The sequence below is a fragment of the Ammodytes marinus genome (genome assembly GCF_949987685.1).
Source record: "Ammodytes marinus genome assembly, chromosome: 16".
Classification (NCBI taxonomy): domain Eukaryota; kingdom Metazoa; phylum Chordata; class Actinopteri; order Uranoscopiformes; family Ammodytidae; genus Ammodytes; species Ammodytes marinus.
In genome coordinates, this window is record NC_137220.1 from 24,995,417 (window position 1) to 25,012,454 (window position 17,038).

General features: G+C 42.7%; 1 protein-coding gene across 4 annotated transcripts; it reads right to left on the reverse strand.

Moving 5' to 3' along the window:
- Positions 1 to 906: 906 nt before the first annotated feature.
- On the reverse strand, positions 907 to 16,033 carry srl (sarcalumenin; the record flags this gene model as incomplete). Of its 4 annotated transcripts, none has more annotated exons than XM_080043388.1 (7): positions 907 to 3,982; positions 4,084 to 4,317; positions 5,061 to 5,177; positions 6,478 to 6,513; positions 7,210 to 7,305; positions 7,765 to 7,857; positions 15,946 to 16,033. In XM_080043388.1, 7 exons carry the CDS (start codon positions 16,016 to 16,018, stop codon positions 3,171 to 3,173), a joined length of 1,461 nt encoding a protein of 486 aa, XP_079899514.1. In that variant the 3' UTR covers positions 907 to 3,170. The 4 variants fall into 4 exon arrangements, with proteins under 4 accessions (XP_079899514.1, XP_079899512.1, XP_079899515.1 ...); XM_080043386.1 differs by having other exon boundaries at positions 7,765 to 7,860; positions 15,958 to 16,018; XM_080043389.1 differs by lacking the exon at positions 6,478 to 6,513 and having other exon boundaries at positions 7,765 to 7,860; positions 15,958 to 16,033.
- Between the last annotated feature and the right edge of the window lie 1,005 nt (positions 16,034 to 17,038).

Below are 17,038 nucleotides of genomic sequence, written 5' to 3' on the forward strand. Positions count from 1 at the left end.
TTTATTTATTTATTTGCAGAAAATAGCCATAGTGTTTATATTTTAAAGGCCATCGGCTTCGATTTATTTTTTGTGTATGGGTACTTGTACAATTATGAATTTCAACTCCCGTACTCAATTTGAATTCTTGTAATATAATGTTTGAGGGAAAAAGGGAACACACTGGCAAGGAAATGCATGTGGGATTAAATCAACGTCCATAGAGGAGTCTTGGTGCACAACTATTAGAACTATAGAGCCAATTTTCCAAATGTATACACTCACACCCGAACATTTATACAATCCATCCACATGTACACACCCCTCTATTTTTATTTATACAGGTATATCCCATTGGGTCCGAAGACTCTTTTGCAAGGGAGACCTGTTCCCATTTACACGTTACCATTCACACACACATTCATACACTGATAGCAGGCTAACTATCGACATTCACACGAGGCAAGGTGGGTGAAGTGTCTTGCCCAAGGACACAACAACTATGACACAGGTGGCAGGGCGGGGATCGAACCTCCAACCCTTTGATCATCGGCCGACCCGCTCTACCAACTGAGCCACAGTCGCCCCTTTCTTTATGGGTCCATGAGTCGCCCCAGGGATGTACACACCCCTATGTGTTCAGTCATGACAAACGGCTGGTGCATTGCAGATATTGGGTAAAATCATCCTGTTAAACCCAACAATTGAGATATTAGAACTCCAGAGTGTTCAGATTGCAAGGAGAGAAATTTAACAGGGATATGAATGTAGGCAGACTCAGAGCTGTGAGTGAGACATCGAAAAATGAATTCAAATCAACATTTTTAATCCCTCTGTTTTCCGGGTGAAATCTTACCATTTATCCACAAACCACAAGGTGTCACTTCCAAGTCAATCAGAAATCTTTATTCTTGATGATGAAGCGTCCACAATTGGGCCATGATTAATTTAAATTTTTATAGCAAAACCAAAAAGAAAAAGTGAACCAACAACTACTTTAATGGGACAAACCAGATCTAATTCACAGGTAACTTAAGATAACTGATAAATGAAAACATACCAAACAAGACAACCACACAACGTCATTAGCACAAGCCATCACCCATCTATTAACTGTCGCTGTGATGAGTATATAGTATAAGTGTTCTGTGTAACTTTTTACACTTTTACACAGCACTCTCTAGTGGGCATCTTCTGGATCTGCAGTGTAAACATACTTAACACATCCAGTGGAGCACTCAACAACAATAATATGAGAAAAATAGGCAAATGTAAGATTCATTTTGTTAGTTATCTTTTTCTTTTTCAGTAGGCTTCAGATTTTAGTCGGAAAGAACACTCTTCACTATGGGTTTAGAGAGGGAGGAGGACAGAGAGGGAGCTGGGAGTGCATTGGCGTTTGGAGCTGTAGTTATTACTTACCTGTTCGATGGTTTGGGACGCTGCCTTAATTCAACAGTTTGACATTTTGGTCGATTGATGGTGATACCACTTTCATGTGCTGTATATGTGTAGCATGGAGCCAGCAGATGGCTGGCTGGTAAGACTAGAAATGGGGAAACAGTTAGATTGGTAACCAAAAAAGCTCCCTAATAAGCACATTATATCTGGCTTGCCTTATCAATATACCGCTATATAGTGTAAAAGCGACATGTTGTAGTTTTAGGAGGGCTTATTTTTTATAACCTTTATTTAGACAGGTTAATCCCATTGAGACCGGAGACTCTTTGTGCTGGACTATTTCTTGTCCAGGTCTTGGAGTTACTGTGCACAGTCAAGAATCTGTCTGGTGTCCAATTTCAGCAAAATGTCAAACTATTTAAAAGCAATTTGACCATATCATAGTCCTGGGAAGATCACTGAGGTAGGCTTACATAAGAACTGTCAGCTGTGACATGTGTCCCCACTATAAAGGCTAGTATATGGGGCTCCCTTCTTTCCACAGAGGTCAGGGGTCATCTCATGAGTCCTCCACTTCACCGTTACCTCTGGCCCATTTTTCACAAGCTAAGAAATCCACTGTCACAGAGATCCACTATCAAAATGTTGCAGAGAAGGGTTTGTAAAATGATTTAGCATTGTTCACTTCACAAACCTATAATGCCCATTGGAAAGTTTACACAGAAAAATCAATAAATAGCTTTCTAACCTGCAGAAGAAATTGCTAAAGACAGCTATACTCCAAACACATCCTTCATGACTTATCTTTAATGGTCGTTCAGCTTTAAATACAGTAGCTGGGAAGCTTATTTCAAGGATGAAGAAAAAAAAAATCATAACACAATATTGTATTTCTGCCAAAGATTGGCCAATTTATAGACGCAACAGAAACAGTAGGTGAAGCAGAATGAACATAACCACCCATCTGAAGACTCTTGACCCTTGAACCCTGACCTCTGCTTCCATAGTGCTCATTTCACAGGTTGTCAACAACCAGGATAGATGAGTGTATAAAACTACTGGGGGGGAAAATAGTTGAATGGCGGGCTAAGTTCAGTTTCAGTTACACGAGGAAGTACTATCTAAAGTTTATGTTAGAATGAAATGCATGCATCTGTTAAATAAGATGTGGGGGTCTAACATGCAACATTACTGTTAATCTATGTCAGAAGCAGAGGTTTGGATGACATCCCGAACACAAAGGATTTGTATAGCACCCAAAAAAGAAATAGGCTACTTATGGAATTGACTTTCTGTAAATGCAATTTTCAAGATTTTAGAAGACAAATTTGCAACTCCTGTTTCCACTTTTCCCGGTTTATTCACATACGAGGGAGCTGGTATTTGACTGTTTTCAATATTTATTTGAGCTGACTTTTTTCCATTTACGTGTGTTTCGTCAGATCATTGCTTCCTTAACCCACAAATCCCAGACGGTCCACTGTTATTGTGCGAGGGAGAGTGGAAGGCATGTATTTTAACAAAACTCAGTGATCAGTGGCATGCTCTCATTTCTTTAGCACCTGTGTCCATCAGCTGCCTTATCAAACAATGACCCTTCCCTCCCTCTATCTGCCTGATTCCCACAGTCCCTAAATACACCACCCAATATTCTCCTGAGGATAAAAACAAAACACTAATCTCCTCTCCTCTGTCTCCTCAACAATACAGGCATTCTGACAACAGCAGGGTTGGCTTCCACCAGACCCCTTCTCTTCTTACTTCCCCCCACTCAAGTTATTTTGTTTCCCTCAGTTCTTCCGGTAGCGATTCTTTGGCTTCTCCCCACAGCCAGTAGCCTCGCAGGAGGACAGACCAGGCTGCTTGCCAGAGTTAATGCTGCTCAGAAGGGCAGGAAGCTCAGTGGTGATAGCCTTCTCGATCCTATCCAGCAGACAGCCTCCCATGTAGGAGCACTGGGTCGACAGGGGCTTGAAGTTGGAGATTGGATTAACGCCAAAGAAGTCACGGTAAGCTTCTTTGTTGGGCAGGTCAAACTTGCTGATGTTGGTCTTGGCTAGGATTGACTTGAAAATGTAGAACTTGTCTGGGTCATCCACAATCTCTTGGAAGACTAGTTCAGGGTCACTGAAGTAGCTCATCTTCTCTTTGAAGGTCTGGACGTAGCGGTCGACCAGCAGGCCATGGATGCGCACTCGGATGCCGTGCTGGCGGATGAAGGCAATTTTGTTCTCCATGCGGTTTTCAATCACCTGGTTCAGATCTTCCAGGAGAGAGATCTCCTCTCGCTTGAAGAGTTCAACGCTGGTGTCATGTGCATAGTCATATGGCCAGAAGGAGCTGACGTAGACGCGGGGTGGTTCAGTCACGTTGATGAGGGGAGCTAAGCTCCAGAACAGCGCTCCGTAGACTCTCATTAAGTCCTGGGTGACCAGGTTGTCAGCCTTGTTCAGGATGATGCGGATCTGGGACTCACGACCCTTCAGCTGCCGGAAGAGCATCTCCAGCTCCAGGCCAACGTCCAGCTTGGTGGGGTCAAACACCACGAAGATCAGGTCAGCACGGTCAATGAACCACTGGCAAACATCATTGAAAGGATAGCCTGGATGAAAGAGGAGATTCATTAGATCACTTAACCCTCAGAGCTGCAGCCGGCTGCTTTGTATTTTAACTGATAAATGAAAGCCAAGCTCCTTGTTTTACCTCTCTCCTGTTGCTTCCTGTTCTCAATGATTCCTGGTGTGTCCACCAAAGTCACACGTTCAAGCAGCTTGTGGGGCATCTCAATACCGACCAGCTTTTCCAGGAAGTTTTGGCCAAACTTCTCCAGGGGAGAGAAGGACCGAGAGCTGTCTGCTGCCATGACAATACCCTCAACAGAGCGGATCTTCTCGCCATGTGTAATAACAGTGAACTCAGAGGTAGTAGGCTCAGCACCTGAACACAGTTTAATGGGAAAAGAGGGGAAGAGATTAGAAGGAATATGAGAGAGAGGTGCATACATCCGAAAATGAATTGAACAATAGCTTTTATGGCAGACAAGAACATAATATCGACATCATCATGTTTTACGTTGATATGGTTACTGCCCCCCTGATGAATGTGAGTCATAAGTAGTGGTCAAGTAGTCAAGTAATATTCACTTTCTAGCTGTATTTTGTTCACCTCTTCCTCCTGGCTCTAAAACTGCCAAATGCTTCTCTCTGTACAAACCGTGTACATCTGTTTGGTGCTGAGCAGCTAGTGCGCAGTGCCTTTTTGGAAACACAAAAGCTGCCTGCATGAAAAGCTAAAAGTGGTGCTATGAGAGCAGTGAGTCCACAAAGAGTAGAGTTTGGGACCAGACAGCTAATCAATGAGTGGAAACTTGCTATAAAGCCGCTCTTAAAGGCGAAAGGGGCCTGCAGATTCAGGCCATAATTCTCTGGGTTCATCTCTTTGAACAGTGGTACTACATCTATTGTCAGAAACGCCTTCTGAGCTTGCTAGGATGTCATGGATCTAATCCAACAAAATGTCTGTGATGCTATCTGCCCATCTCACTCAACCCTGTGACATTCAGACAAGTCAGCTGCCTCTTTAATTATGGTCCTGTAGATTTATGACGGCATTTTCTTTTTTCTTGACTGGACAATAGAAGGAATGGATGCTTGTATAACAAGAAATTCTGTACAACATACCGGTGTAGAGCTGGTAGGGGCTGTCCTGCATGCCCAGGAGGTAATTGATCATGGAGGACTTCCCTACACTCCAGGGTCCCAGGAACAGCACCATGGGCTTGGAGGTAATCTCTCCATCTGTTGACCAAGGAAAAAAAGGAAAAGGATTTAAATCTCAGCAGGTGCTAAATGATGACAAAGAACCTCTCAAGTTCATCCCAAATTGAAAATGAAAGGAAATGACAGAATGACCCTTTATGCGGAGATTGTATTGGTTGCTGATAAGGAAAGGAGTGAGAGCTTGATCTGTTCAATGTCGACCTGTTGTCAGAAGACGCTGCTGTTTGCAACACTCTCCACTTTTTTATGCCGCGAAACAACAATTCATCCAAATTGCATCCTGGGGGTTGTGGTTGGGATACTAGCTGTAGTTTGGTCTGGCTGTGCGAGACTATGTTTGGGATGAACTAAGCCAATTCTGAGAGACTTAAGAAGCATGTCAGAATGGCACTGTCGCTCTCGGTCCAGAGCACAGGGGAATATTTCAATATTAATATGAGAGAGAACATAAAAAGAAAGATTGGCAACATGAATTGAGCCTGTAGCGCTTGTTTTAAAGCATAAGAGGGAAAAAAGAGGGCTGTAGCCATATCAAAGCGGTGCCATACTCGGACATAAGACTGAGCAGGGCAAGGCTTTGAGAGCAAGCTGCGTGTCTTATATCAAGCTGCCATTTGTGTTGTGAGTGGACATTGTGTTAGGGTGGTAGGGCGTCAGATAGTTCTGTTATGGCTGACTGGTCTAAACCTAAATGGATTCTAAAGAAGATAATGATAAACATTTAAAAAAGAGAGATAGGTTGTTTGAGAAAGAAAAAAATGTCTTCAAAAATTCCAAAAAACTCCAAATAACCACCACTGATGCCAGTGGCTTACAAAAAGATTCTAGTGTGACAGAAAGTCACTCCTAGGCTAACAGGGATCACCTTTTCAGACCAGTGTCCCCTCCTCAAACCTGTCTTTCCTTTGCAAAAGCCAGAACCGCACATGCAACCCCCTCCATATTTGACATTTTACACCCTCACTACAGAACTCAATGGATAGCCTCCCTGTATGTACTGTACATAACTTGTTGCTTAAAAAACAAGAAGGTAAAAACCTTGAACCACAGATAACGTTTTGGTTTAGTTCTCTGATATGGATATAGATTTTCGGTTGAATTTTGAAGTACGTAAATCCACGTTGCTTCAACATTCTCAATGGGTTGAACCTTTCACTTATGGATCACTTGTCACCCAAAGTGAAATCTGCTGAAATATTTGTGTTTCCATTCATTTAAGTGAGTGTCAAATGTGCAAGGACAGGTGGAGGGGGAGGGGGGTAGGGGCTGAGCACTTCAGGCAGGGCCATGCACAGGTAAGCCCCCAGCCCACACCCACCTGCTGCTGAGTCCCCCAGGGTTCGTCCGGGGTAGGCTGTTAGATGAGGGGGATGGACAGGAGAGGGTGATGGTGGAGTACAGGAAAGTGAAGGAAACAGGGGGTGAGGGAGAGCGAGGAGGAGTGAGGGTGTGAGGTTACTAGAACAAACAGGGAGGGGAAGAGTAACAATGTGCACAAGTAGGTCTGAGATCAGTCCCATATTTGACCCAATGTGTCAAACATGTCCGTTGACAAATGGATGGTGTGTCTTATTTTTCCTGCATATTTTTTCCCCTCTCTTTCACACACTATTAACTAAAGGTGTAGTTATTGAGTGGCCACAAGAGGGCAAGCTTTATTTCATTGTGGGAAAGAGTTTGTTATTTGCAGTTCAGATTGCAGCTTGTACAGTGTTGAGCTCACTGTGGAGAAACAGTGCACTGTGCAACGTCATTTAAAAAACAAACAGGGACATTGCAGAATGTCAGAATGTATGTATAAAAATACATATACACAACACATTTATAACAGTCCAAAGGAAAATGAGTAACATTACTATAAAACCTCCAAGAATTGAAAAATATGTTTTTTGTCATGAATTATGAATTGGTTGATGGTGTGAGGATGATGTAAAGGTGTGTTTATAAACAAGTCAACAGATCAGTCACCAAGGCAACCCACACTCAAAAAAAAGAAAGAAAGAACACGCATCAGAGCAAAGTGCAGACGCAGCCGAAGCCTTTGTGATACCTGAGATCTCGTGCTGCCTCAGCTCGTTGTACTTGTAGGCTTGCTCCATGGGCCGGATGGATTTGTGATAGATGGACCGCAACGACTGGATAGCCGCTGGAGGTCGATAAGAGAGGGAGATGGAAAGAGGATAGAAATGTTATTAATAAAGGATGTTTAAATCGGGCAGGGAGGACAATTTGATTGACCACGAGTGTACATTGAATTTCATAAGCTATTGTGGCATGTGTACTGTACTTTATTTTTATATGCCTATAGTTGCCTACTAAGTCCCCATCCTTTGTGCCTAAGGACCCCTCCAAATTAAACAGTACATAACTACTTTGGAATCCTTGTCTCATTTGTACACATATTAATGAGTTGCAAGAAGTACACAATGTGAAATGAGTACACTGTATAGGCTATATATTTTTTTATTTAGATTTTTGAAATGAATAATTTTATCAGCCTTACCAAGTATCCATCATGTGACAGCGAAAAAGCAATCGTTTAAGGCAGAAAAAAAGGACAACTATTTGGTTAAACACGGCCTATTAAACCCTCTTTAACCCTCACCTGCATAGTCTCCAGACTTTTCCTCAGTTGCAAGCCGCAGCGTCTCATCGATGTGAGATCTGTCTCGTAGGACAGAGATGAATTCCTCATCATCTTCTGTAAAAAAAAACAACAACATCAACAATGTGTTACTTGGTAGAAGTGCTCACTGTGTATCATGTTGTTGTGTAGAGGCTATTATAGAAGTAACAGAGGAGGAAACAGGTGACAGGATTTGATGTAAAAAACTGATCCAGTGACAGTTTCATTGTGAATCTCATGCTGGGCCTGCCAGTCTAAATGTTCAGTAATGCAGTGATACAAAGGCCAACGGTGCTGCTATTTCTGGGTTCGCATCAGTCCATACGTCCTCTGTCTCAATATGTATTATGACACAGATAGGATTGCTAATAAGTGCTGGGTAAAGAGTTTGAAATTCAGAAATCAGAATTCCAATACTGAGCCTTGATTTAATCTTCCGTCACTTGTACGCCTAATGCCTCCTCTGCATTGGCTTCACTGCTGTCTCACTACCATCTATCTCTCTGTCTGAGTTTCCTCTTTTATAAATATAAAAACCTCGAGAGCATTCACTGCATGACAGCCTGTGACAAATTGTTTGCAAAGTATGACAAATTGCAACGCACCCATCACTGATACTTGTTGTCAGTGATTACAGTGGGGCAGCTGATGTCCTATTACGTTTCTTGCAGGGTGATACTTTTGAGCATAGATCATGTGCAAAGGCCACACACAGGTACCGTAACTCCAGTCTACTCCTCAATCATTTTCACTCTTCTGAAATGTTGATTTCTGTGCTTTGACCGTGACAACACTGGGAAATAACATGGGCCTTAACTCACCACCAGTTTCATGTCATAATGTGCAAAACATTAGTTTTCTCATTTAATTTCATTCAATGTACTCTAATGTGGCTCTAATTTTGGCTCTAATTTTGAGGACTCTTGTTACCATAGTGTGTGTGTGTGTGTGTGTGTGTGTGTGTGTGTGTGTGTGTGTGTGTGTGTGTGTGTGTGTGTGTGTGTGTGTGTGTGTGTGTGTGTGTGTGTGTGTATTAGAGAGAGTGTGTGTGAGAGAAAGAGAGAGAGTGAAATAAAGACAGAGAACATATCCGCTCACCCACATGCCTACTTCTGAATGTTTCAGCTGTTAATACAGTCAGTTCTTAATTTAGAAAGCAAATGCTGAAAATAAACGGACAGAGGCATTTGTTTGGCATCACCATGGACCTTATATCAACAGTAAAAAATAAGAGACAAGAGAGAGAGAGAGGTGGGGGGGACTTCCCCAGTTTCATAACAGACTAGGAGAACTCAGAGCTGGACTGAGTGTTATAGATGATGAGAGAATGATGTGCAATCCTCTAGTTTTTCTTCTTCTATATTTACCCACCTATCACAGACTTATCGCGCTGTCCTTGTGTGCCCAGGCGTCAGTACAGGCCTCCCCGTGACGCCTCCCACACAGCCCTGCTTCAGACAACCCTGCTACGGCTATGGGCTATATATAGTAGCAGTTGGTATTACTGGTTCACACTTCCATGCTCTTGGGGGGGTTGGGGGGGGGTCCTAATATCCGAGCTACACACACTCCAATAATAGAGTTGTTAGGGAATTTGAAAGGTATTTACAGAATGTTGGTGGACTATCGCAGCTGGGAGCAGCTGTGGGGATGATTCATTGCAGTTAAGTGTGTCAGACTGTGTAAAACAAATGAAATCATTTAAATATTGATATTGTCAACTTAATTCATCTGTCTCAAAGCTTCCTGCCAACACAACACAGCCCAGGTCAATTCAGTTTTCTGGCACATGCAACATATTAACAATCACTGACTTGACTTTGACGGAAAGTCAAATACAACCTCTCCAGCTACATATTTCTTAATCTCCTTTTCAACATTATGATCTTATAAAACGTATTATAAACCATCCTGTTATCCAGGGCACAACTCTCTCATCTCAGTTGGCAACTGGCAAGAAATCCCAAAACTGAAACTGTCCTAAAGCAGAGGTACGTAGTAAGGGAGGGGTAAGAGATGTATTAGCCAGGTTACCATTACAGACATATTTGTGCCAGTGGGAGACAGAACTTTGATCATTTATTGAACTTCCTTCAGCCACTTTGTTTAGTGAAATCTGCTGTGGTGAACAGTAACATCCAATACTTCTACCCACAGTATAGCTTTTGGCCTGTTACAACAGGTGTGTTACTACAGCAGGTGAGGTCGAAGGAGCTGGAGATAAAATCTTCAATCAAATAAACAAACCAACCAACCATACTCTCCATAAACCCTGCTCTCAAATACTTCTTAGTTTAAATGAAAAAATATTTCATAGCTGTCATGCATTGGTATCAGCTAAGAACCACTTTTCACTGGGATTACAATAGACCGTTTTTTTAAAAATTCCCTTAAAATGGATTTTATCATAACAAAGCAATGATTTACAATGACCACATTTCTGCACATTTCCCAGTCTTCCACAGTGCTGCAAGATTGCTCCTGACACTTGCTTTGTGCGTTACGATGTCTGTTTACACAAATATAGAAATGATCAATCAATGTGAGAAAACCCCACCTTTACGGAGGGCACCCCTGTCATCATGACATCCTGCCCTCCTAACCTGGAGTACAGCCACTGGCCATGCGCTCAAGAACTTGTAGTGTATGCTGGCCAAGAGTCAGACTGGCTGGTTGCTCTGGCCAAAAACTGCATGTGCATCAAATGACAAGTCAAATGATCTTAAGACCTGTTTGTTTACAGGTCTGAAGATGTTTATATTTAAGGAACCAATCACTTTATAGCAGCACTTCTGATTCTCCCCGAGTCAACCTGCTATAAATAAAGCTGCGTAATGTTGCTCCCAGCACGGTGCACGGCAAAGAGAAACTAAAAGGTTAGCAGCTAGAAAAAAAGGAGGGCATGAAGGATGCATTGGACCCAGTAACTAGTCTATACATAAGTACATCATTTTAGTCTATTTTAACAGAGGTTATGATGTGGTGATAAGAAAAGATGACGTGTAGCATCAGCTATTGCTAAATCAGTGTGTTCATCCGTCTATGCATGCAAGCACATAATGGCTTGGGGTGCTATTCCTCTCAATGCAATGTCGAATAAAAAAGCTAGCATAGTTTGGATGATCGCTACATGCCTGTTCACAATTGTTTTGGTGACATGACCTTTAGAAACAACAGTAAGTGATGGCATCGTGTAGCACCAGCGGTGGAACATGTCAGCCATTTTGCCAAACTCTCCAGGCACAGGTTGGCTGCATGTCAAATTATTTTGAGGACAAATATTGGAAAGGCAGGAATAAAAGTCATAATAATAAACACTGGGTAAAGACGGGACCATTTTTTTAATATCACCGTGAGTGAGGTTCTTGATGTACCAGGCCTGTCCCTGCAGCAAAGCTTACTCAAGCGTGTGTTACTTGACTCATCACTCAGAGGAGTCATGTCTTTTAACACTCGCCTCTTGAGTGGGCCTTAACGTCTGTGAACTTGTTAACACCTTCCAATCCAGCCAATCCCTGATGGAAGCCCTGGGACAGAGGTCTGCGGAGATCAGAGCGCTAGTGTTGCCTATGGATGGCGGGCCTTGCATCAGCACTCAAAATGAACCCTGCAGGCGCCAGGGGAGATGAACCCTAGACATCTGTGCCCTCAATGAGACCGTTGCCACACAACCATCCCTACGTTTGGAGAAACATACTGGGCCGCATCAGCACATCCAGCAGGAATGTTGGAGGTTTAAGCCTACCATGGCTTCAGCAGCTGGGGTAAGTCACGCCTCAACTAAATATCCTTGTGTGGGGCCAAGTCAATCATCAGAACCAATATCAATCAACTCCTTGGTTGTGTAACACATCTGTGCTTATACATTGCTCAAGTTTGATAGCCACCTTCAGTTAGCCAAGATATTTTAATTTTAGAACACATGTTGATAAATGTGTAAACAGACTTTCACATGCAGAGGAGAGAGGGCTCACTTGACCCTGAATTTTGAGTTGCTTTGTGACATCACAAATTGTTGAGCCAATCGCTATCCAATCTGGAAAGAGTTCAAATAAAATGGAGACCATTTAAAAAAACGATAGAACTTGAAAAGTTAATATTTCATACTGAACTACACAAAATGCATTATTTCATGTAGTTAAAGCATACATTTGCTAGTATGTATCTGAAGAAGACGTGCATGTACACTATATATATTAGCTATCTGTGTATGTGTAAAACCCCAGGATCATGTTGTGCTTGCAGCACACCCGTGGTAAATTGAATTAAAGTGAACACGATGAGGGTGGCAGGCCTGGAAGCCCACAGGCAGAGGATTTATCCTGAGCACAGGGGGATTCAGGCAACCTTATCTGAAGGCCAGGGGTTTCCACTGGCAAGATGTTTAATCATTGACATCATTCAAATTCAAATGAAGGGGAGAGTTTCTACATGACTGCTGGTCAGTAAAATTAGCTTTATATTGCATTAACTATTCAAATTTCTAGCACACTTTAAACGACACTTCGTGCACATTTGACTAAATAAACCTATCCATGAACATGCCCATGATTCTTCCAAAATCAAGGGTCAGAGGTGTGATAGCAAGGCAGCTTGTGCAGGGCGTGGCGAGATGAGGCCACGGATGGCAACAGGTGGCACAGCTTGCGGAGCTAGAACTCCCCCATAGTCAAAAATAGACCCACAATGGTCAAAAGATGGACAGAGGAGGGGGGCAGAATGGATGCCTCCTATTTTAGGTTTTGACTGTTAGTCAGTGTGGAGACTGAGAGACATCCTCATGTAAGGTCCAAATACAGTGATGGGTTAAAGTGTTTGGTTTACACAGCGGGTTAGAGCCCCACGGACATAGGTTAAAGTCCTGTTTCATATTTTTCATTCGCTTTTCTAATGTCTATTCTATACTTGATGTCTTTTAATCTTGATGTATTTCATGCCCCTGTAAAACACTTTGAATGGCCTTGTGTCTGAATTGGCCTATATAAATAAACTTGCCTTGCCTTGATGACACTCTTCAAATAAAACACATTTTATTTCAGGTTTTTCTATGTATCTCCGGCATTTAACACAGGTATATATGGATGATAGACGAAATCTTCCCGTGACAAAGTGAGCTATGTTCCAAATGTAGGTGTATTTTGTTTTAAAGTAGGCCTATATATAAATGAATAAAAAGTGACCTCACTGTCTTTGGTCTTGTCACTGGCCCTCACTGCTACATTCGGACTAGATTGCTGACAGGTAGACATGAAGTTGAGTGACAGGCTCAAAGGAAGGCCGAGGGCAAAGGCACTTTACACTGAAGTGTTGATCTGATGCCTCTATCCCTGCTCTCCTGTTTGAAAGCCCGCAAAGGACGTGAGGTGCCCTTGGGCCTGGGGGGGGGGCTTGTCTTAAGAAGGGGGTGCAGGAAGGCAGTTGAGCACTACTGGTGGTGGGTCCCTTCTACTACTACCAGCGGCGGGATGTCCCAGACATGCCACATGCCATTAGAGGAAATCACGTGGGGACAGTGTGCCTTTAAATTTCAGCACAGCGAAGAAGCCAAAGATGTTTTACTGCACTGAAGATGGATCGTATTACCACTCAATATAAACATACTGGTGTCAAGAACTAATCAAGGTCCCAAAGAGACTATATTTCTATATTGAGAACGTCAGCTCTCAGGCTCTTAGTGTTACATTTTAGCTATAGGACTTAATAATATTTTTTCTTTATTATATTGCATGAGCAGCTGTATTTAAATCCTTTCACTCTCAAAAATGACATTGAACACTGAACATAGCTCCAATCTACATTTGGTTGGTCAGCGCCGTTCACACCAGACCAAGTTAGTGTTGGGTTTCTTGCAACCCGATTATAACCCAATAGTTACTATAGTAACCTATGTTTACATGACAGTGCCATACCCACAGAAACCCTCTAGAAGTGAGCAGTTTGGTCATGTAACCTATATGCTGACCCATTCACACCTCCCAAAAAACATAGTTCTCCTTTGCTTCTTGAAAGATGGCAGTTATTTAACAGCTGCGGACACATTAAATATTATGTCAGACAAGCCTGTGAGAAGCTCTCAAGAGCCATCAGATGGGACAGACCTGATTTCACCTGAAGGTCTGTTCAAAGTGCTCCCCCAGAGCCTAATACGGCCTAATAATACACATACACAGAGGCACGAAAAGCATTATTTTACCAAAATGGTTTCTTATAATATAATAATAATAATATAATGTCTACCATTTCCACAGTCACAGTGTCCTTGCTTTACATCAAAACATGAAGACAGCTCTACAACATCTTTCATTCAGTGCATGCTGTTGATGTAATCAACTTGCTTCAGTCTGGACCCAAACAAGGATACAATTTCACAACATCTAGATTACCAACGTGTAGTCCCTGCTGTTACTTTCAGCTGTATTTCAGTTGTAACACAGGACAAAACATGGACATCTTTGCCTTTTGAACTTCTTAATGGTCCCAGACAAGGGCTCTTCGACAAGCTGACTGCACATTCCCTTTGAAAAAGATATTAGCCTCTTCTCTCTCTGAGTTATTACTTCAACAGAGTTCAGGACAGTGATTGAACCAATCAATAGAACAAAACGTTACACACTGAGCGGCAAAGATATCATGGTTCTGCTAACTGTCCACAGACTGCAGGTTGGGAATAAAACCTCCTGTGTGCTAAGATTTTTCCTTATTTTTTCCTAAATACGCAAGGTTCTAATGCAGTATATTAGGGGACAGGGGCCACCAAAAAAAGATACCCGCATGGCCCGCAGAAGGGCTCTGTGATGGCACGAGTTGCAGCCAAAGGCCCGGCCCCTCCTGCCTGGAGAATGCATGTCCCTATAAGGCCAACTGCTGGGAATAAATTGTGATTGTGACAGTGCAGAGTGACAGCAGCTGTGCAGCATATCGAAAAGGGAAGCTCGGGGTCGGGAGGGGTGAGGAGGAGTCAGGAGGGAAGGGGAGTCGAGAGGGAGGGAGGAACTGTAGTGAGCAGTGTTGGGTTTCAGGGGGGCCTTCCAATCTTAGACACCTGACAGCAGCCGGGAATATGGAGGCCTGGGCACCGGGATGTGGAGCTGAACACCACGCCAAGGACGGACAGGGGTGACAGACAAGGGTAACGCCAGCCTGTCCAGTCCAGACCCACAACAGTCAGGCCTTTTTTTTAGAAGGGTTAATCTGGGGGATGGTGTTGTCACCATGTAATTGATCTCCATGGGTGCCATGTAATCATATTTATAGGTAGATTGTCACGATCCTTGTAGTTTATGATGTCATGGATATTCATCACAAGAAAGCTTGTCCCCTATGGGTATTTCATGATTGGAGTAACTCCTCCAAAACAAAGTTGTAGGAAATACAATTTCAAAAGTATTCAGCAAAGAGATCATATATACCAACGCAGATGTAGGACTGACAAAACGCATGGTGTCCATTGGAGCTCCCGCATGGCTGTCTAACCCTCCCTGGTTACACTAAGACTTTCCATCAGTTGGTGGCATGTGTTAGGACAGCTGACCTGCTGTCAGTCTACAGGAAAGGCTGAACTCTACTTTGAAAAGTTCTCAACCCAATATGTGTCACCAATATGTATGATTAGACATGATTAGACATGGGTTCAAAGTGTCTGGTGTTGCATTTGTTTTTGATTTAACTCGAAAAAACAAGGAAGAGCCACTTAAAGCTGACATTTTTCACTGGCTGCGAACGGTTGAATTATAAATAGTGATTTTAAATAGTCCTGCTGGGTGACAGAGAAAGATCGGGGTAACATTTCTGTCTTGGTCTATCTTCAGCCGGTGTCAGCACGACTGTCAATGTCCCTACAAGCTCTGCCTCTAGAAACCCAGTGCCACCCAGGAACCTTTTCTATAACCTTTTATACTATACTTTAGGTCAAATGACAGCAAAATCCTGATTCCAAACAGTCTGAATCAACAGCATCTGGATCTGAAAAAGACACTGTGATCTATAGCCAACAGAGCAATCTTTCATCAAACATTCATTGAACCAGCCTCTAAACTCAACTCCACGCCACATCTCTATTTCATTCATCTGCAGCAGTTGTACGCCAACATTTTCTCAGTGCAACCATGGCTCTATCTACGTCAATAAAAACACAAGGAATCCACCTCAAAACATTCTTACCGAAAGCCTTACCTGCTGTGGCCTGCAAAGCAAGCAGGGAGAAGAGACAGCAGATCAAGACTGTACCCTTCATGATGGCTGCCAGGAGAACTCTGCTCGTCACCCAGACTATATATACCAAGGCAGGAAGGTTAAAGGGCACAGGGGGAGAGAGAGAAGAGAGAGGCGGAGAAAGGGCCAGGGCCAGTTGGTGTGTTGGAGGTGTTGCAGGAGTCATAGCATGCCACTGGGAATCTACGTGTACAAGCAGCTGACTCTCCTTTTTAGAGAGCTCGCAGCTAAAGGCCTGCTCCAAAAAGACCTGTCTCTATGTGTTCGATGCTCAAGCACTTAACACTGGCGATGATTTTACTAAGTTTGCCTGATTTTAAGAGACTGTTTTTTTTAACTTTATTTTTGAGGAAAAAAAATGGAAGAACACACACACAACTGAAAAAGTGAACACAAAGACAAAACAAAACAAACAACCAACATGGTTTAAACTATAGGCAAATGTTTAGCAAAAAATGTATAAAGTGTGATGTAGGTCCCTCCAGTACTGTTATAGTCAATGCAAGGCTGTCACATCTGTTTAAATTGTTCTGCTTTCCCTGAAATCTCATAAAAATATATTTGAGATATTTCTCCATATATAAAGTATTAGAGAACTCTATTAGGCATAGGTCAAAGCAGGGGGCTATAGCTTTGAAATAGGTGTATGTTTTAAAAGGAATAGCACTTCTAGGAATAGGACATTTGACCCTTACTAACATTAACAGGCAAAGTGGATTGAGTTTGGCAGTCTAACTCAGAAAGGACAAGTATTAAAAGTATAGTTCTACTCTTTTTTTATGTACAGGAGTTATATGAGAAGAATGATAACACTCAGTAGGTTTTAAGCAAGAACCTGTGTGTGTGTCCCAGCTAAGCAAATGTTACTTAAGGTGAATTATTTCGGTTGTGTGTGTGTGTGTGTGTGTGCGAGCGAGAGAGAGAGAGAGAGAGAGAGAGAGAGAGAGAGAGAGAGAGAGAGAGAGAGAGAGAGAGAGAAGGAGAGATGGGAGCTGAGGAGAGAGTATACGTCTGGAACATATAGACCCCTGACTCAACCTAG